General features: G+C 33.0%; 1 protein-coding gene across 2 annotated transcripts; it reads right to left on the bottom strand.

Annotated features, from left to right (window-relative positions):
* Window positions 1-6,522: 6,522 nt before the first annotated feature.
* On the bottom strand, window positions 6,523-14,748 carry LOC125059374 (sugar transporter ERD6-like 2). Of its 2 annotated transcripts, XM_047663772.1 has the most exons (3): window positions 14,488-14,748; window positions 11,103-11,238; window positions 6,523-8,038 (listed from the first exon to the last, which is right to left on the bottom strand). In XM_047663772.1, exons 1-3 carry the CDS (start codon window positions 14,506-14,508, stop codon window positions 6,660-6,662), a joined length of 1,536 nt encoding a protein of 511 aa, XP_047519728.1. In that variant the 5' UTR covers window positions 14,509-14,748; the 3' UTR covers window positions 6,523-6,659. The 2 variants fall into 2 exon arrangements, with proteins under 2 accessions (XP_047519728.1, XP_047519729.1); XM_047663773.1 differs by lacking the exon at window positions 11,103-11,238.
* Between the last annotated feature and the right edge of the window lie 8,642 nt (window positions 14,749-23,390).

Below are 23,390 nucleotides of genomic sequence, written 5' to 3' on the forward strand. Positions count from 1 at the left end.
AGAATATAAGTATATATAAGTTTTATTGCTTGTGTTTGGTAGATTTACCATACACACTCTCTCTCAAAAACACTCTGACTCTAAGAAATTTTCATAAATTATAACCCTTTTTACAATAGCAAAGTGTCCGCCGCCATGTTTGGTAGAACCGTTTGACGGGATGCTGAAATCATAATCAGGATATGACGTCATCGCAGTGATTGTAGCCGTAGAATATAGGTGTTGCTACAATGATAGTGAGTGAGGTCAAAAATCTTGTAAAGTCTATCGCTTTTATAAAATAAATTTTAGATAGATTTTTAACGACATCTTCCATAATAATCGTTTTAATTCAGTCAATATACATACAACCATAATGATAACATTATTTTCTTCCAGTGGTTCCCATCTCCTACCACCCTATTATACACCATATTTCGGTGAAAAACCGTTAAAAGCCCATTAAGTGTACCGCGGCGGTATAGACAGACATTGAATCATTAGAATCCAGTTTAAAACATGTAAGAATTTCTTTTAGAAATTTAAAAAATGCCACTCCAAGTATTACAGTAAATTTCCAACAACAAATTTTTCAATCTACGGATTATTATCATTTCGGTCTGTCAATAATGGAAATTAAACTATTAAAATAACATAATTTTCGTGATACGAGTGAGGATTGAACGTTAATGTATTGGATATATAAATTGTTAAGCTCTGTATAATCGGATATTATCTGTAAGTTATTTTCGATTAAAACGCATCGGCTGGGTTGAATTATTAACGATGCACCCGCATTATAGTAAAGTGAATTTTTGATAGTGGACACTGCATATTTTCGGTATGGCACAAGCCATAAGAAGAGCTCATAGTTAGACTCACAGCCGAGATTGAGCGGTAAGTATTCTTGAATCTCAACTTCCTTAAGTATTGATTCTAAACCTAACCCTTGGACTTTTATTTGTAATTTTAAAGGAGTTTTTTAAGTAGGCGATCAATCTTTTTATTTTATTTATGCTCTCAAACATCAGATATGTTAAAATGAGGACAATCATGTACATAGGAAAATATATTCTATACACCTGTGAAAAGGACAAGAGAACTTAAGGTAGTGCCGAGTGCTGACCAGATCCAAGCAACTTCCTCACTATCCCACGTAACTCCCGAGGGATATTTTTGTATCGAAAAGAAGTAGCATCGGTCCGCCAAGCATCTGCGAATATATAATGTACATACATAAATAGCAATTCGATAGAAATATACCAAGGCAAAACAAAATATTACTCATAGTAAATAATTAACACGGCAAGCTTGCTAAACAGACTCGGCAAAGATTCTGTTTTTTTGTGGATTGCAACACCGACCGGCACTAATCACATCGCAAGAAACATTTCTTCCAAATAGACTGTAAGCAGTGTAAGCCTCAATAGCGATTAATGAGTTGAGATGTCCTAGTCAGTCGTTGACCTTTCCATTATTACCACGTGAGAGTATATTTGTGAAATCGGCCCTATTGGAAGAACTACAAACAAAAATGACGAGTTCGCTATCAGAACTAATATATTACCGGCACAGTGTCAGGTACCATGGTTCATAAAAATCCAGCACGAAAGAACTAAAACGTGGTTAGTTAAAAGTGTATAACCTAGGGCAGGGCTCAAACGATGGCTTACAGAGCACCCCCAGTGGGCCCGTTTAGTTCGCGCGATGACGTTTATGGCAGCACCGGACTGCGCTGAACGTAAATATGATATACCACCGATAGCCGGAGGTTTTAACAAATAAAACTGTAGCGCAAATAACGGTTCAGTTTGACTCAATTGACAATTTTAGACTTTACATAGATACGTACACCTATAGACAGATTGTTAAAAAAAAACGCGTTGATACTGTTAATATCCTTCTTAAACTGTTGGTTTTCTTTCTAAAACAGAGTAACACTATTGAAATTTTCAGAATTTACAAGTCTGAAACATAAAACCACTCAAAGTTCAAATTGAGATACTTACATTATACATTTATAAGTTGTTTTATTGTATCTTAATATAAAATTTGTTTTATTGTATCTTGTTAATATCATGCCTCACCATAATTTCGGCGTGGTCTGGAAAGTATTTGCACATAAATGCGAAATACTTAAAAGCGACTAAATTACGTATATAAACGTTTAAATAACACTTCTTAATATATTGTCTAAATGAGTATTCAGTGCATTATATCCATAACGCGACATTTCGATTGTTTTTCAGAAAACAGGGACCGTCGACGACTCATGTGCATAAATTTTATATAGATAAAGTTTTTTTTATATATTGTATAAGTAGTGTTGCTTAAGCGAGCGACGATCATCCCCGAGGACGTGCGTTCTTTAAAAAAATTCTGCTATAAAAAATAAATATTAATTGTGTTTAGAGAGCGTTCAAGTCACGCAATTTTTGGAGATTATTGACCCCCCCACCATGTAACGCACCGTAACGTTTTTCTGTACTCAATAGTAAAACGTGACAACCCAGTGACTCTTTATACCTTAAAGTTATTATGTGGTGTAAAGTACTGGAAAGTCGAAAATAATATTAACAAGAACGCGTAATTCAATCCCCGCCCCGCATCGTAACGTTTTACAAAAGTACCCCCCCCCCCCCACCAAAATTCGTTACGTAATACTTGAACGCTCCCTTATTCATTATAAGTATGCATTACAATTTGTAAGATTTGGTAACCCTTTTAAGTAAAAAATAACTCCTATATAAACTTAATTCCAATAACTAATTAAAAAACAAAATATGCAACTTTAAATTTTTAAACTGTTTACAACAATTTCCTATTTTTTTAACAAACACGACGCGTGACTGCAATGTGTATGTCTATGTGCGCTTGCACTTGCTCCTACGGTGAATGCAAAGGGGTCAAACCGAAAAACTCAATGACATGTAACTCAGAAACCTACTTGTACTTGTCTATAAAATAAAAATGATCGAAGGAACGGACGCAATCTGAGACCCAATTAGGGTTGTAGCCACTGGATTTAATATTATTTAAAGTTTTATCTAACAAAATATGCAAAGAAAAACCATCGCTATCTTAAATGTTCAGTCTGAACAACGTAAGAACATTTGTTTACGTGCATTATAATTTTGTTGCACAAGTTTTTCCTCGCGGTCTTAGCCAACTACCTACTTCAGTGGAAGTTTAATCAAGTTTTGTTTATGCAGTCTCCGGTAGACTCATTAGGCGGGGCGATTAAGCTTTTTGCTTCGAAGTAGCCTTTTAATTACAAGGCGTAATTACTTAGTACGTTTGTAAGTTGCGGAGTTTGCATAATAGGGATCTCTTTGTTATATTGCTTGTTACCTGGCAAATGTGCTTGGGCAATATATCGAAATTTAAGTATTAAATTATTTAATATATGTATTTTCTAAACTTATATGTCGAAGTATGTTTTGTTGAATCACTCGAACTAACTCGATCCGATAACTTCTTTTTTGTGGAAAAAATGTATCGAAGTTACGCTACGATGAAATCAATGCGGGAAAAACTGGTATCACTTATTATTTGCAAATTTTAGTATCACTTACATGAGAAATAATACAAAAATTTGCGAATAGTCGATATTGTTATCTACTGATGACCTAACTCAATAAATTTGAAAGTACAATTATACTTAAGATAAATAATAGGTAATTAATACCTATGTAGGTACTACAGCGATTGAATGATAAATTAAAAAAAAATCTTTTTTTAATTCTATGTGAACCAATTAAAAAAAACAAATAAGTCAGGTGGCGGTGCAATTGCTTTATTATTATACTAGCGACCCGCCCCGGCTTCGCATGTGTGCAATGCTGATACTAAATACACTACAGAAAAATCGACTATCATACAATTATTTATCGTAACTTACTTATAATATGTGTATGTATATAATGTGTACAGTACTTAGTTCATTATTTAGCTAAATCTCGTAGGGTTCTGCCTGCGTTTGCAATGTAACCGGAAAAAATGTAATTATTAATTAATTATAGTAATTACTATCATTGGAAACCTCAAAAATAACAATATTTCTCCACTATGTAATGGGTGTTATTATACATATAAACCTTCCTCTTCTATCACTCTATCTATTAAAAAAGCCTCAATCAAACGCAACCTCAACCGCATCAAAATCCGTTGCGTAGTTTTAAAGATTTAAGCATACATAGGGATAAAGGGACAGAGAAAGCGACTTTGTTTTATACTATGTAGTGATAGTGATAGTGATTAAATAAATTATGAATAAGCGTTTGATTGTTTAGGTAATTGTGTAAAAGATTAAAATTTAACACTTTAATCCTCGTACAATTTCAAAACCTGTATCCTATGAAGACTGAAAAATAGTTCGTTCTTCCATATAATCGAATTCCTTCCGTGACACTATGCATTTTAAATTGTGCAATTGCGTCAACTTGAAAATGCTATAAAATTTATAAAAGCATACCCTTGGCAACCATATTGTACCACTGTAGATCTTAAAGCGATCTTTACGCGAATTGCCAGAATATTTGAATTCCAGGGAGGATGTGAAAATGTCTTAAGTTCTCAACTAAGAAGAAGTTCTACATTTGTCATCGTTTGCCTCTGGAGCTGTCGAATTGAGGAGAAATTTTCTTCTTTATCTATATGTCGAAGATAATGTTATTGCCTATACGATGTAATTTAAATTTTCTCTGATCGGCGCCTGTATCGGACGTGCGCACTGCATCTAAGAACCCGTCAGATGACGGAGATAACCTCGAGCTTATCATTAATCATTTGGAATGTAAACATATATCTTATTTGAAGCTATTTATTTACTGTAGTACATTTCACTTTTTTGTAAGTGTTAGTTCAAATTAATCGGTGCAACTGGTTTCCATGAACCACTAGGATTTAAACTTAAATATTTACATACATTTATTCTCATCCATACCTTACCGATTTTCAATAAAATCTTAAATTCTAGAGCCAATAAAAATAAGACGTCCAAAATTCGTTATTTGAACGTGCACTCGCCACAGTTTCCTCATGCAATATTGATACAGCAACTTCCAACTACCAATTTCTATTTAAAACCCTTTGAAGACAGCTAAAAGAGGAATTATTCATGACCCTTATTTTAAGGTTCGGGGATATAATGGCGATAATTCTAAAGGTTATATGAATAAAAATTGACGCCTGCAGAAAAATGTTTATTTTTTAGGTTTATAATAACTTTAATTGATGTTTATTACTCGGAACTATTACTGATTAACCTTATCATATAGATTTGAAGGCTCATTGGTCTAGTGGTTAGTACCCCTGACTGCGAATCCATGGGTCCCGGGTTCGATCCCCGGCTGAGACAAACATCGATGTGATGAGCATTTGGTATTGTGCTTAGGTCTTGGGTGTTTAAATATGTATTTATATGTGTTAGGTCTATCTATGTATATCCGTTGCCTAGTACCCATAATACAAGCTTCACCAGCTAAGCATGGGACTAGGTCAATTGGTGTGAATTGTCCAATCATAAAAAAAAAAAAAGATTTATGTTTTATTTCAAAAGTATATACATTCGGCAATCCTAATTTAATGTTAGGTAATATCGTTGTTTCAATTCATATACGTATACATATACAATAATACTAGAATATCTAATACAAATCTTATCAGAAGCTGTAAATAATTACTGTGAAACTAAAACACTTTTTCTCTCCAGAGGCTCGCTGTAACAGCCCTCAATAATATCAAAAATGACTTTTGCTGTGATTTTCTGCCGTATTTTTAAAATAATATTTTAAATTGATTTTCTATGGCACTCTTTATATTTAAAAAAGTAAATGTTTAAAATTAATCAACGTTATTTATTTGAGACAGTGATCGTAGACAATAATTGTCTCCGAACCGAAGAGCTGTACAAATGTTGACTCGACTGTAATTAAACTGATATTGCTTGAAAAATACACACCAGTTAACTCAGTTTATTTTTATTACACTGCTTTAATAGTACCGTGGTTAGCACGTTCATCTGCAACGTTGGATTCCAATCCCGGCTTTTCAATATATATATCTATATCTATCTTAAAGACACAACAAGTATTAATAATAAAATAGTTTATGGCAAATAAGGACGGCGAATGAACTTATTAAAATTAATTCAATTAAAATTCAGATTATTATTATTTAAAACAAAAAACCAATTAGAAAATACCTATATAATAACAACATTCAAAAACAAACAATTTGATACATATTAAACGTCCAAGAATAGGAAGACCGAAAAAAAGCAGTATAACATTAGGAAAATTATTGTAGATAGCAATATATTTAGAAGAAGTAGAAGGTAATATAATATTAAAGGTACCACAGGCGAGAGAAAGTAGAATAAAATATTAAAAATAGATAAAAATTTAGAAAGCTAAAGGAAAAGTCGCTTGTTACTTGAATTAATTGTTATTAATTTACATGTTATTTTTAGTTGGTTATATAAAGTATGTTACATTGTAGAATAGATAGGACTACATTTAAATTTAAATGAAATAAGCCATATAAAATAGTTTTTAGTTTTATTATGGACTCTTTTGATGTTACATATATTTTCACTTGAAATTCACATCTTTCCACTTATCACCGGCAGCGATATTATAACAATATTGTATCACAGTTCCATTACACTAAGACATATTTTAAGTAATACATTCTTTATGTTCCAGAAGACTCTGGATTACTTCAGTAGGAACTACTGTATGAAGTATATCGTTTGATTCTTGGGGCTTTTGAATTAATACCAGCCTTACATTTAAATTAGCTTGACTCTCCGGTTGAGGTTCTACACTTTCTGCTTTATTCTTATCTAAGTAATTTTCTTCTATACTTTGTAACGTTCTATTTTTTGTCTCGGGAACAAATTTCCATACCCAAATTAGGCATACACTTAATGTTACTGAATACAAAAGAAAGGTTCCGTGTAGTTTCAAATACATAACCAGGTAGGGAGCTATTTTGAGAGTAAAACTATAGGAAGAACAAATAATGATAACCATCAATGAACCGCCTATACCTCTATGTTGTATAGGCATTATTTCCGATGACATGACATAAGGTGTAGTGTAAATTCCTAAACTAGAAGCTATCATAAATCCTATTAAGAAGTACAAACATAATAACGAGTCATCCGATACTATTTCCCGGAATTGTAGGTATGACACAATCGACGATGCTAGAAGAAATACAGCACTTCCTATACCACTAAACAATAACACAGGTTTGTTATTAAAATACTTAAAGAATATGTACGCTGTAGCGTTGCCTAATAGCGTGACACAGTCCATAACAACCATCCCTATATAAGCTGACTCCTCATCTTTAGTCACATTCTCCACCATATTCATAGCATACACAAGAAACACTAAATTCCCGCTCCAATAATAAACAGATAATAATATAAACATATGAAAACTTGGCAAATAAAAGTCTCTGCTCGTGATTTTACCCCAAACTTCTTTAAGCGCTTCGATTGTATTAGTTCTCTTTGGTTTGTTATTTATATTACCTATTTGAGAATTCAATAGGGCATTCATTTCTGTGATTGCATCTTCATCTGCTCCACGCAGCCATATAAAGGATTTCTTACATTCATCAAACCGGCCCTTTAAAGCTAACCATGCTGGTGACTCCGGCCAAGAACAGCTCAGTAAGAAACCAATTGCAATTGGCATAATCATGGTCAAACTAATGGTTTTCCAATGAAAAAACTTGCCCATAACATGTACGAGAGTCACCCCGATAGTTTGGTTTATATTATAGAACAGCATTAGAATATTTCGGTATTTTGGATCAACCATTTCACCGATTGTCAAATAGCTGACAACTAAGAGGCTTTTAGCGCCAAGGCCTTGGAAGGACTCCCCAACGATGATTGTTGTAGCGTTTCTTGCAAAGTATATGATGATCCAGCCGAGAATGACAAGGAGGCAGCAAATGTGGAAGCCAAACTTTCTTCCATGTTGTTGCATGATGTAGGGAATGAAGAGACTTGGAACACCAGCTAATCCATGTACCGATGCTGAAATAGAAAAATATTATTTTTGAATAAAACAGAATCTTATAATGAATCTGCAGAAATTTTACCCTGATTAAAAAAAACAATTAGTCATTATTTAACAATACCAATCTGATATAGATTTTTTAATAATAGTGTAAGTAGTTCTGTACAATTTGAACGTCGTAATAATAATAGCGATTGCTTTTATAAAATTTCATTTTCCGAGAACTACTACATACATTCTGTCATTTTTATTGCGCATCCACCCGAATGTGAAAATGACATTCTTGTTAACCGAAAGCGAAAATGTATTAATTGCGTTAACGTTTATCGAATTTGAATGATGCATTTTTTTCTCAATAGAATGATTTTCTAATGATTTCAACTTACATAAAAACGAAACAGTTATATAATATTATATAGATTATCTATGCAATTTTATTAAACATCCAAAAAGACTGAAAAAGATACATATAATTGCTTTTAAAAACACAAACATATCTCATAATTTAACGATTGCTAGTAATTGAACCGATTATTTTAGTTTTATTTATTTAAAGAAAAAATATCCACAGAAGTTGCTATGCCAGTTTTTCACTATACTATATATTTATACTTTGAGCTTTAACACGTTCGTTGCATTACGATATCTATCAGATCTCTTGCAGGACTTTTGTATTGTGCGTTGAACATAATCGTGTTTTTTCACTCCTTGCGGGATGATGTAACTTGTAAAGTTCTTTAAGGATGAGCAGGACAAATATACATATTTGCTTCCTACTTAGAGCTGAATTCCAGGACTTTAAAAAATAAATTAGAGATGGATTAGGTCCCTAACGCACAGTACTGTAATTGTTATAATTCCATGCGTTAGGAGATATGTCGGTACTCGTGAAATCGTAGGCCTCGTAGACGCAAGAGATGGAGGATGGGATTTTTAGTGTTGTCCTAGAATCGACATTCGGGAAGTCGCGGGCACGTTTTGGAAATAACTCTCGCGTGTTGATTATTTTTGATAAACAATGAGTGATTAAGTTTAAAAGAAAAAAGTGTAAAAAATCTATTTTATTGGTGAGGTTTCTAACAAAAAATTAACGCCGGATTATACTGCTGCATCGTCCAGTAAAATATTTGTTTTGGAAAATGTTCAAATTTGCCCCCCATTGACTAATAATGACAGTGATTCTGATTAAGAAATATTTAACGATAAACCTTTTTCGTTGGAGCACACGCAGTTAAACAGCACTGACGCTTCTAAAAAAACTAAACGAATTGTTACCATTTGCGCGTAATGTGCTTACCATGTTTAAATGAAAAACACTTTGCATAATTAATAAAACATTTAGAATCGATAACTGAGATATTATTTTATTCCCATCACTACTTACTACACATATTGAACTATCTTCGGTTGCGGTACGAGATACAATCGATACCTAATTTTTGTTTGGTATTTGTAGTTTATTCAAATGTCGTAACTGCGTGCGAACCTAGCAAAATATACAGCAATTAGCTATCTTTCACCCACAAAAACTTCAAAATATATGTCATTGTTTTTTTGGAAGATATAAATTATTTTCAAAAGTGTATTTTTAGGAGACTGATTAGGTCTCAAACGCACCAAAGGATAGGTTTGTTACGAGATCTTTTAGGTCTCCATAGCACCAGCTGAAAGTTCTTTAAAAATGATGGCGCAGTGAACGTGTTAATGTAAATCACTAGTTTGTAATGTCTAACAATGAAACTAGCTTAAATTGAAGTTAGCATAAAATGACAATAATAGGGAATACCGATAAAACTTTATTTATTTATTTATTTTATTCCATATCATTATTCTATCTTTACAGTAATTACTAATTCGATAGAACGACACAATATTTATACCCACACCAATTAACCTAGATAAAAAACATTAAAAAAAATATATTTCTATACCTAAATCTTATAACTAATAATATAGGAAGCAACTCTTGTGAACTCAGCCAGTGTACAAACAAATAGGTCTACCTTAATAGAAATTCTATTTATTATATGTATTGCTCGCGTGAGTGGTGCTTCGCTAACCAAGTTAGAATGTGCGCGCGGTACATCCAAAAGTTGAGACTTCCGCCTCAGGTTTCTACTTGGTACCCTAACTCATATAAGGCGGACAGAGAGGGAAATAATATATTAAAGACAAGTTGTCACAGGAATAAAAAAACGAAGTCAACACCTTAATAATGGCACAGGATTTCATGTAGGGATAGGAAGGTAGAACGTTAAAGCCAGTCAAAGACAAATACTGATAAGAAAGAATGTTGTCGTCTAATAACAGGAAGGCTGAGACTGGAACTGATTGTTGACAAACAAAACAGGATCTGTAGATACATTATTAAAGATAATAACGTCATAAATCACTATGTTAGAATAACCCGTATAATTTCGACATTAGAGTCTACTTCGTAAAGATTTCTTGGTTCGACCGCTCAATCGAACTAAGGACCTGTTTTTTCAATATCACTGAATGGTATCAAGGGGCTGGTCAGCACAGGTTGGGCTTTTTCCCACGGCTAGCACAAGCTCCTGCGAGACTCGGACCTCGGCTTGGGCCGTGAGGTATCGCCGGTAATCTCGGCCTGAAGGCCAGAACGGAATCTCACTGGAGTGAAGAACGAAGTACCTTACCTTCTCCGGCGAAGGCACTTTTACACGCTTTATATTAGCTTCACCTGTATGTATGTAACCGACTCCTTCGGACTCGATTTTGACCCACTTTTAACGGACAGATTTAATTCAAACTTTGCGCACCTGTCAAAGATCGATGACAATGCAATAATTCGAAAAAAAAAATGAAAAAAATAAATAATAGTTTAAAAAAACTAAAAAACACGCTTTTAAAGCACATCAAACTAAAAAGTGAAAAATAAGTCCTAATTTAGGCTGAAAATGGTAATGAACAAAAAATACTGGTATTATTGTGAAAAAGCGTGGGTTGCTCGATGGACGAAAAATATGGCACAGAGCGCCCCACTAAACTTGAGCCTAAATAGGCTTTGCGACGCGGCACGCGACGGCTTTTAATTAAAAAAAAAAACTTGATGCATACCAATCCACGATGCAGTATGGACATCAACAATTATGGAACTATCATTGCCTTTGAACTGCTGCAAGAGAACACTGGGATACCCAATGAGACCGCCCGCCGATATTGCTGCTAACTGGGGAGATGCCGATACGAATATCTGAAAATTGATTACAGTTGGTTTAACTAAAAATCCCCCATAGCGCTTTAGGGAGCGTTCAAGTATTACGTAACGCAACTTTTGGAGATTATTGACCCCCCCCCCCATGTAAATCGCCGTAACGTTTTTCAGTACCCAAGTACAGTACTGTACCCAAGTATAGTAAAACGTTTCGTGACCACCTAGTGACTCTTTAGTTACTATAACGTGGTGTAAGTCGAAAAAAATATTAACAATAACGCGTAATTTAATCCCCGCCCCGCATCGTAACGTTTTACAAAAGGACGTATTTAAAAACGTATTTTGATACCCAAAATACGTTACGTAATACTTGAACGCTCCCTTATTAACAAATAATAATAATTTATTGCTATGAACTGATTACATAGAAACAAGTGTCCCTGATGTAGGGATAACATAATGATGAGCCAGGGCCAATTACAACCACAGTACACACACATTGCACACTAGAAGCGAACCGAATGGCAAAAGAAAATTTCTTAATTTTAATTTCTAATTTTTATTGTTTGTGATGTCTTATTTTATTTTATGTTTTCTTTAAGTATTGTTATTTTGTGTGTTTATGTGTGTGTGTTTTTGTTTGTAATAAATGTTATGTCTATGTCTATGTATTTGTCTATAACTGTTAGAAATTAGCGTAGAACGGGCAACCGTGACTCGGCAACCTTAAAAATCTAAATACCTATACGTTCCTCATGGATCAACCTACATATTAATGAAAACCGCAATAAATTCTGTCTAGTAGTTTTTGAGTTTGTCGTAAACAGACTCTCATCATGAAGGCAGCATTCACAACGGATCAAACTTTACCAATTTATAATTATAAATATAATAAATTTATTAATATATTAAATATAAACAAATTAATAAATAATGAAACAAATTCAACTAAATTATGATAAATTTATATTTTTTTTACCGATTCCACATAATTTAGTAGTAATATAGGCATTTATTATAGGTACTGAAATTTGAATTAGCATTTAAATATTGCGAATTTAAAGCGCTAGCAGTCTGCCCTAGGTTTTTATGTCAAAAATAATTATTGTTTTGGATTAAAAACAACTATTATTTTTTATTTTATCAATTCTTAAAAGGCCGGCAACGCACTCGCGAGCCTTCTGGCATTGAGAGTGTCCATGGGCACTTAACATCAGGTGAGCCTCCTGACCGTTTGCCCCCTGTTCTATAAAAAAAAAACTATGGAGAATAATCCGTGAATTTAAAAATAGTGAGTCCTCCCCATGCCCCATTACAGTAACAGAACTTCACCAGCAATATCTTAGATATTTTATTAGAATATTGCGTTTGAACGGTATTTACATACATACTATGTTTCTGTTCAACTAGTATCCTATGGAAAATTTTGTCATAAATCATTTATTCATGACACATCAATCATAATGATTGTGATAAAATTCGCTATATTTAACTCGGATACCGTCATTTATTAATAGGATTTTGTGTCAATTAATTGACTATAAGTATTATAAAGATAATATTAATTATATCAAATATAATATTTAACAGCATTCACTAAAATAATGAAATTTTACAAACTACCGATACACTTTATTAAAAATATATCACGAGTCACTTATTTTTAGACGTAATACAAACATATGGTCATCATTTTTTTACGGTTAATTAAAATAATATGATTTTTCTATATTTTCGTGTTATTAAATGTAACGTAAACGTTAAAAGATTTTTGTTTTACCACATTCCTATAAATTTAATCGAGATTGATATTCGTGTTAAAGTTATTATTTATTTGGAACGGGTTCAATTCCGAGGCGAAACAAAGCAGCAGTAGTAAGCGCTGTAGAAATACGTCATTACATCTCCTTCTATATAAAAAGTAGGTTTTTTTTTATTATGATATTAAATGTATTAAATGTAGCAGTTTGATACGAGAATTATTACCCAAAAAGCAAATAAATCGATGGTGACATATTTAATAAGATACATTTAAAACACCTGAAAAGATTATTATGTAAAATGTTTTTAACATTCAATGTTGTTTATTAAGAATTACTGTTTACTTATGCCAGTAGATAAGTTCAGTAAAAACGTATTTCATTACAATATACATCATATCATCTATGCTTTCTAAATCATGGGAGCAATGTTTTATTTATAATATATTAATCTACCACTACAGATTAATGTGACATATAATCATTATTTAACTAATGTAAACAAAATATTGTAAACCTATTTTAAAAGAGTAAGTGTGGAGTTTCTTGCCCATTCTTCTCCACACGAAACTACCTTTTGGAAGGGGCAACTAGAATCTTCTTTATATTTTATTTGACGTTCAAAGGTGCCATTTTAGGTGGTCTAATTGAAATAAATGATTTGACTTGACTTGACTTGACCTAATACTTAACACTTAATAAAACTTGACACTTACAAGAAATAATAAACTTTTTAAGCAAATCTAGAGGCAATGTTGCATTTACACTGAATCTTTGAATTTTTATTTAATGTTTAGTAATGATAATAATAATTAGTCAATGTTAGCAAGAGTTTCCATTCCTGTGGCTTATGAATTTTAGTACGACTTTTTTTGCCGATATGGCCTGTTAATTTCCAACCAAAACTGTTAAGTGACTTCTTCCGTGAAGCAGTGGATACTGCGGAACAGTTCTCGAGTTCATTTTTACCAATGCAAGATTGTAAACGAACGAGTACTAGCCGAGGTTTATATCGTGTCTATTCGATAAGGTCAGGTATTTGTGGTAACTTGTTAGTATGACCTTAGATGGAACGAGTTTCCTATTACTTTTAATTCCATAGTATATAAATAAAAGTGATGTATGTTGTTTCTATTCTAGAGGTAGAAGGAAAAAATATGGCTATGGTTAGGGAGTGGATGGATATTGAGACTAGAGAAGTTTCTGAATCTGACAGAAAACAAGACACGAAACTGATGTATACAGTCCAGTAATGAAGAGACGCCTCAGAAAGAGAAAAGTTTTATAAACTGTCATTAATACGATTATTATTGGAAATATTTCATCATAGTAATAAAAAATACCTAATCGTTGTTTTTGTGAACATTGTAGTTTTATTACACAATCACAGTCATTCTAGCGAACTATTCATAATTAGCGTTGTACTGTGATAAGCAATTTCATAAGAACAATTGATGGGATATCAATAAATATAAGAAAGAACACTTATTAAATTGTTACATATTTCAATTATTAAACTTGTACTTACTTGTTTTAATATCGGTGACATGTTTTAAATCACTTTGACGATTTATAAACGTAAAAATCCTTCTTAACATTTAACATCCATACACTGTACACAACTTTGTTAGAATGTACATCGTCGAGCTGACATTTGAAACCTATAGCAGCACGCAGAAATATGTACCGAAACACAAAGGCTTAAGAATTATAATCAGTCGCACGTATACTAAAATCATCATAGTATCGGAAAAAAACGTCCGATCCATAAAAGGTTGTACTAAAAACTACTGCTTATTGAATTATCATTAGACGGAGAATATTTTTAGAATCTGAACATTAAGGTTTTTTTATTCTGTCACAATCTGGGAAGGTATACCTTTTTTAAGATTTCTAAACGAGATGTATTGGAATAATTGGACTTTAATTTTTATTTTATAGAATCAAAATTCCACTATCATTATGTATATAATTCTACTGCACGTGTGTATTTCACTGAACTCCTTTTAAACGGCTGGACCGATTTGAATGAATTATTTTGTATGCGTTTGGGTGGCACAGGGATGGTTAAGATTCACAAATTAGCCCGGCAGGTGGCGCTGCAGTCAGTCATACATGGTTAAATATCGCTTGAAATTTCATGCAGGACAAATATAATTTTAATAATAATAGTACTAGCGGACCCGACAAGTTAGTTATTTTTCGTGCTTTAGAGTAAATGAGAGATCTTACTGTAAGAAAATTTTGTTACGTTCAACATCAAATTGGTTCAACATCAACCCGAAGATTCGAAGTGTTCGAATGTCAGGCGCATTATTTCCAACTTCAAAGTAATCAGTGAAATAATATTTTATTTTATTTTTGATCGCAAACATCACATAGTAAAATGAGGAAAATCAGATTTTTTAAATGTTTTCTAGATAATTCCCCGACTATGTTGTCGTCGGAGGTATTAAATAACTTACGTAAATGGTATTGATAACCCGGATGATTTAACACTACTACCTATTTCTTCTACAACTTGCCTCTTAACCTATCGTCTTTGTTACTTTTATTCCCATAGCTTGTTCAGTGTTATACCTGTCGTATCCATACATTGGACAGTCGGTCAGAACATTTAATACACGTCTCTTCAGCTGTATTGCTACAAGGACAGGCAGCACTTAGTCTAAACTTGAACCTATAAAGATACGACAAAAACCACCGTGTCAACATCTGGGTAATCAAACCCGTTAGTTATATTTGTTTAATTATCGAAAAGGCCGTAACAACGTTTAGAAGGAATACCTTAGTTATTGCTGCTATGATACTTATCAAAATATGTTATAGAAATACATGTGAAAATGGCATGAGAAAGATGGCGCAGCTCTAACCAGATCTATGCAACTTCCTCAAAATCGAGCCCGCAATATCACAGTACAGAACTCCCGAGGGAACTCTTTGTATTGAAGAGGTCGCATGGGTCCGTCAAGCATCCGCAAAAATACATACTATTTATATAAATAGACAATTGTGCAGGAATATTGAAAATAATAATAATAGCAAATAATTAACACGGCACGGTTTCTAAAGCGACTCGGCGAAAGGTCTGTATGGAGTTGTTGAAAATTTCCACCGAGTCAATTTTCATGACATTTTTACTGTAAATATGTTAACAAGACCATTATAATATATTAAACAACATTATAATATATTAATATATTAAACGATGAGCACAAATGCAAGACAGGCCTGTTAATTACTACATATTATATACAATATTTGCGGCTAAGATATCGAGATATCATTTGCACTGATTTATCAAGCACTGTTGCACCATTTTAATTACTGTTAAACTGAATTTAGCTATTATTACATTATGAAATAACATAAATAATCCGAGATACGAAACGAAAATTTTACTTTTATTAGCTTTTTTTAATTTTATTAGTAAACATTTATTTTAAATCGATAACCTTTACTTTTACTTTACGTGAAAAAGGAAATTATGTCTTAGTATAAAATCCCGTTTAAGGTATGTTTCGGTCTCTTTATTGTTATTGTATACATGTCAAAAGGAATGTTCCTTTTGACATGTATACTTTGCAATGAAATATTTAGACGTATCGAGGCCTCGGGGCAACAAAGAAGTAGAGGCCCCTGGCTCAAAATTATTTTTGATTTTTTTTTTTCAGTTGAGTTTTCCAATAAATAATATAACGTGACACCAAGTATATTATTTTTATGTTTCTTTAGAAACTCCCTATTGTGGGGGCCCCTCTTTTATGTAGGGTCCGGAGTTGTAGCCGGTTGCCTCCTAAATCCGGGGCTGGATTTATGAGACCTATGCATGTTGATTTCTCTTTTTCCTTCACAGAGCATGCATTCATATTATTTGCGCATATAAAAAAATACTGTTTTACAAATTCAGCGCTGTCAATTCGATGTCGTTTTTTTTTATACCACGCGATCTAATTGTTGGACTACCTATATTGAGATAATAATATCGGAATTGCATATGCAGTGCAAAAACGTTGAACTAACGCAGCAGGTTTTGATTTCTCTCGGGTTAAGTGTAATCCTCACGTAGGCCTCTGACAGAGTGGTTGTGCATGGGTTGCGGTGTATCTTCAGGGTAGGCCTCACGATACACCGCGAACGGCAAACGGCCTGGACCCGATTGCCCCCTCTTTTATATAAAAAGACGTGAAGACGACGAAAAGAGTGCTGTGTGCTTTTTGTCATCTTTATCACAAACAATGTACGTTGGTTAGTTATAGTTTTTTTTGGTATTAATTAATTGATTTAAAATATATGTATTTGTTAACACGTTCACTGCGCCATCATTTTTAAAGAACTTTCAGCTGGTGCGTTGGAGACCTAAAAGATTTCGTAACAAGCCTATCCTCTGGTGCGTTTGAGACCTAATCAGTCTCCTAAAAATACACTTTTGAAAATAATTTATATCTTCCAAAAAAACAATGACATATATTTTGAATTTTTTGTGGGTGAAAGATAGCTAATTGCTTTATATTTTGCTAGGTTCACACGCAGTTACGACATTTGAATAAGCTACAAATATATACCAAAAAAAAATTAGATATCGATTGTATCTCGTACCGCACCCGAAGATAGTTCAATATGTGTAGTAAGTAGAGATGGGAATAAAATAATATCTCAGTTATCGATTCTAAAAGTTTTATTAATTATGCAAAGTGTTTTTCATTAAAACATGGTAAGCACATTGATTGCTTGCACATTACGCGCAAATGGTAACAATTCGTTTAGTTTTTTTAGAAGCGTCAGTGCTGTTTAACTGCGTGTGCTCCAACGAAAAAGGTTTATCGTTAAATATTTCATAATCAGAATCACTGTCATTATTATTCAATGGGGGGCAAATTTGAACATTTTCCAAAACAAATATTTTACTGGACGATGCAGCAGTATAATCCGGCGTTGATTTTTTGTTAGAAACCTCACCAATAAAATAGATTTTTTACATTTTTTTATCATACAAAAATAATCAACACGCTGGTATATACGCGAGTGTTATTTCCAAAACGTGCCCGCGACTTCCCGAATGTCGATTCTAGGACAACACTAAAAATCCCATCCTCCATCTCTTGCGTCTACGAGGCGTACGATTTCACGAGTACCGACATATCTCCTAACGCAAGGAATTAAAACAATTACAGTACTGTGCGTTAGGGACCTAATCCATCTCTAATTTATTTTTTAAAGTCCTTGAATTCAGCTTTAAGTAGGAAGCAAATATGTATATTTGTCCTGCTCATCCTTAAAGAACTTTACAAGTTACATCCTCCCGCAAGGAGTGAAAAAACACGATTATGTCAACGCACAATACAAAAGTCCTGCAAGAGATCTGATAGATCTCGTAATGCAACGAACGTGTTAAATGATTAAACTAAATGTAAGTTGTATATGGGTTTATGAATGTAACGTCGCCGGCAATAGTTAAAACAATTTGTGGCACTAATGGTCTTTAAAATTTAAAAGGATTGTATTTAAAAATTGTTGAAATTCAATAATTTGATCGTTACGTGTCCAATTTAAATAAGTCTAATTATTATGTAATATTTACAAAAATATTTTGAGGCAAATGAAACAAAGATATGTATTTTATTTATTTAATATTAATTAGACAGTTTTCGTTAGCATGCGTTATAAAATTAGTATTAGAATGTATAATACAAGTATTATATTACTTATTAACAAGTATTATAATATCCAGATTGTCTTAAATCAAATTATTTAAAAACATCATGTTGAATGCTCGTGTTTGAACAATTTTTACATTAATCGCAAATACAAGTTGGCAATTTTAACTCGTAACATTCCTACATATACCGCCTATAGAGCCACAGCCGGAAAACTATAGACAAGACAAACAATCCTAAACAATGAAACTCTAAACAAACAGACGGAAATTGCATCCGGAATAAAATACAGCGTGTAAAGACAACTGGGGTGCTTGTGGATTTTGTGTAAATACCTGTGTGTTTGTCTCAACTAAGTTTCAGCCTGCTTACTTTACGACCTCTGAGACGTTTTACATGTAGCCTGAATGTAGTTTTAACATATGCCAAACATCTCGAAAGCCTAGGCCATTAATCGATAAAAAGTGATAATGAGTATGAAGCAATTATCTTTTATTATGTAACGGAGAGAGTAGTAACAAAGAGCAAGGAACGAGGGTAGCACCTACCCTCGTTCCTTGCTCTTTGTCGCTTTGTCTTTTACTATTTATCGCGTGGAGAAAGGTAGGTAGAAAGTCAGAGGTATGAACTGACTATAAACGATAGGGATATTGTCGTCTAGCGACAAGAAGGACGGAGGAGACAGAGACAGAGACAGGGACTGATTGTTGTTGACAAAGCAACAAACGATAACCTGAACAACCTCTAAGCAAGACCTGAATTTTAATAAAAACAGGTTCTGCCGATAAATTGTTGAAGATAATGACGTCAGCATTACTAATGTCATAAATTAGTTGGTTGTAATCAGCAGAATTTCGACATTAAAGTCTTCTGTTTGCTTCAACTGCTAGATCGAATAGAGGGCCGCATTTTTTTAGTGGAATGTCGCGTTTGGCCTCAAGGTGCAGCTCAGCTTGGGCTGTTTACGACTATCCGCATATACAGTCAAACATAGGAAGTAGAATGAGTGTTACTTTAATATTTATTTAATAATGATAACGATACGATTTCACATCTGTTTCCTGGAATTCACAATTGTTTGCTGGAATTTAAAATTGTTTGCTGGTATTCACAATTCTTTGCTGGTATTCACAATTGTTTGCTGGTATTCATAATTCACAATTACTTATTGGAATGCACAATTATTTTCTAGTATTTCCAATTGTTTGCTGAGCAGTACTTGTTTGTTACAATTCTATGACTTGATTACTAATTCTTGAACATATAATTTATAATAATATCAACTATCAACGTTATTTGCCAGTACTGGCCATGTGAAGTGGACGGTTTTTGTTCTTAATCTTAATTAATATATAATTTTTATTAAATCACTTATGTCTTTAGGTTTGTGGTAAAAATTATGGCTTCGACACTTAAATAGATAATTAATTTGTAATAGACAAGACAGAGATAATAATCTATTATTAATATAGATAACTAAAAATATGAATATAGGAATAGTTCTCTACAGCCTTAGGGTTTAAAATCAGTTAATTTCTTTAATTAAATCCTAAACAACCACTCTAAGCACTAGTCATTAGCATTGCATCTAATTAAAAATACGACAGTAACGACAGAATATATAATGTAATAATTACACAAATGTATGTAACAAACCATAAATATTCGTTACCAGTATACAAAATAAATAAAGCAGTGTTGGCCTAGTGGCTTCAGCGTTCGACTCTCACACCTCTGGTTATAGGTTCGATGCCCGGAAATGAACCAATGGACTTCCTGTCTATGTATGCCCTGTACGGTGAAGGATAACAACGTGAGGAAACCGACATGTCACACACAAATCCAAAAAATTTTGATCTCATCTGTCTGACACACGAGGCTGATCTATATAAAATAAAATTATCAAAGAATGCGAACTGAAGGATGCCCATATGGGATTATTTATTTATTATTATTAAAGGAATGCCGCATTTTTCAAAGGCAAACGGCCAGTGCCCTAGCGACTAATAACGGTAGGTTGCTATCCCATTTTCCTTTATGCCCTTGAATTGTACCCATAGGCCGATACGTGAGGACTGCTGAACTCAGGGATATGGATAAGGAATAAATGCTAGTTTTACGAAATATTCCCAACGGCTAATAAAACTATATACTTACTTTTTTTTCTTAAACTATTTATTTAAGAAAAACATCGCGAGGAAACCGGCTTGCCTTAGACCCAAAAGTCAACGGTGTCAGGCACAGGAGGCTGATCACTTCTTAACGACAAATGAACATTAGACAGATACAGAAATCTGAGGCCCAGACCTAAAACTATTGTAGCGCCACTGATTTATTTTATTTATTAATACAAGATGTTAAAAGTATTGCCTTAATTCAATACGGACGGTACATTAATGAAAAAATGAATATTAAATGTTGTTTTCCGAAGAATGTCATAAAAGCAATTAATAGAGTGCTGTAAAGAACATTCATTCTCATTATACCCCGGGAAATTAACGGCGGAGTCATTTATCCTCGCAAATAAGATGGACATTCGTATTGTACAGTAATTTAGGGTATGCTTACGAGTGTTATTTTGTTTAATAATAATAACTATATTTATGACAGAAATATGGTTGTGACAAAATCTGACGTTATTTGTGTACAAAAATATAGCAGCTTTTAATACTAACACAGACAAGAATGAAATAGATATAGACAAAAAGTATAAACGTAAAAGATACGACGACATTCCACAAATAATCATTTTAAATAGTTTTTTTATTTAACATTAACAGTAATACATAAATATTTCTTAGTATTTGAAGGATGCATTCAGTAGGTTAAAATTAATATTTTCTTTTATCGAACAAGTTAAAGCATTTTTACGACACAACTTGTATAAGTTTATTTAAAAAGCCCGTTTTAAATAAGCTTATATTAATACAAAAAAATGTGAGCCGTCATGGGACGCCTGGCAGATGTGAAACATCGACATTATTTTGTAAAAGTAATATGCAGAAGAAAAAAAAGTTTGTGATAGGAACTAAATATGTCATAATGATAAAATAAAATATTACGATTTTTTATCCAGATAACGATGACGATTTATTGAATAAACATTTATTTTTATTAAATAAAAAAATTTACAAATTTATTTCAAATCGTGACTACTTAATTCGTTTAATCAGTGACTTCGAAATACACATACACTACTGCATATAGACTGTATATAATATATATACCATCATATTATAGCGTGGCGTCGCGTCGCCACGTCAGAAATCGGTTTTACGTGCGGCTTTACATCAAAATTATAAAAATAACATAATATCACATATAAACAAAACAAGAAAAAAAAAACGTTTTTAATTTTTTTAGTTAAGTTGGCGCCTTGTAGATAGTACCGGTGGCCTCAGAGCTGGTGCTTTCCTCGCTCAATAAATAAGTAGCGCAATACAGCGAGAAAATTCTGCCAGCGTTAGAGGTACAAAGTTTTTAAGTTAGTTTTAATTTTCTTTTTATTAATGATTAATTATTTTTAATATTGCTATGTAGGTTAAGAAACTTGTAAATACTAAACATGATATTTTAAATTTAAAGTATATTTTTCTTTTGTGTATTTTATTAAGGGTACGACGACCATTAAACATTTTACCATGATCAAAAATAAGATGGCGATTCATATTCATGGTCCGAAACAATTATTATTTTTCATTACTCAAGAGCTCAGATGAATTGTATTGTGATCTTTAAGTTTAGTTGACGCTTAATTATTTCTATTCATCTCTGACTGTGAACAAATAAAATTGTTTTAAAAAATTGTTGCACAAAAAATTGCATACTACCATTATGAGTCCGGAATGCAATAATATTTCTGGACAGTAGGTAAAATAAAGCGCTGAGAGTAATAAAAGCGTTCTTCTTAGTCTTATTCTTCATTGCTGAAGGTCGTGTAACTGTAAGGTGCCTGCTTCACTGCTAGTGATATCTCTCCCCTGTCGGTCTATAGCTTCCCTTAGCGCAGATGTTTAGGAGAGACCTTTGAGAATCGTGACTTGGTCACACCAGCGGGTTGACGATCTGCCCCGCGGCCTTTTGCCTTCCATAAAAAACAACCAACCACAACCAGCCTGTCCAGGTTATCTGGTTCGCGACGGGCGATATGACCAAACTAAGTTACAACTGTTATATTGAGCCTCGTACGCATGCTTATCAAAAATTCCATATTTAAAAATATTGAGTTTCATACATTAGTCACGTGACATAAAATGGCCACAGATTAGTCGATTCGATAATAACGTAGCATGGTTGTAAATAATGTCTTGGCCTATGTAATCCCAATACTGTTTTGGAGTTTAATTTCGTCGGAGATTGCTTTTAATCGAAATAATATATTTTATTTGTATTTAAGAATGTTTGTTTACGTTTACAGGAATTGTACGAAATAGAGTGACGCCATCTTGAATAGAGAAACGTAATTAATAATAAGAAAGCTTTATTTAAATCCATAAAAATACGACACAGAATATTAACAGTAAGTAATAAAAATAATATCGAGATCTATTTATAGACCCCCCACGGAATAAACCCTACTCGAAGGAACTCCTTTTTAAAATCTTTTGCTAAGTCCAGCCCTCTTTCGCCTAACATCATCGTAATTTTGTCTTGAAATTGTTTGAGTTTTGATTGCAAATAACAATTTATATTGGTTCTACAGTCACTAATATATAATCTGAAATGGTTTTCAAAATCCTGTGACATAGTTATATTACTAAATTGTAGTAAACTA

Source organism: Pieris napi, chromosome 19, assembly GCF_905475465.1.
Source record: "Pieris napi chromosome 19, ilPieNapi1.2, whole genome shotgun sequence".
NCBI lineage: Eukaryota > Metazoa > Arthropoda > Insecta > Lepidoptera > Pieridae > Pieris > Pieris napi.

What these genes read in the sequence shown, in the direction of transcription:
- LOC125059374 (XM_047663772.1), bottom strand. Translation starts at nt 14,508, where the DNA reads ATGTCACCGATATTAAAACAA. An exon ending in TGTCACCGATATTAAAACAA is followed by an intron (nt 11,239 to 14,487) that starts GTAAGTACAAGT and finishes ATCAATTTTCAG; the next exon opens with ATATTCGTATCGGCATCTCC. An exon ending in CCATACTGCATCGTGGATTG is followed by an intron (nt 8,039 to 11,102) that starts GTATGCATCAAG and finishes TTTCTATTTCAG; the next exon opens with CATCGGTACATGGATTAGCT.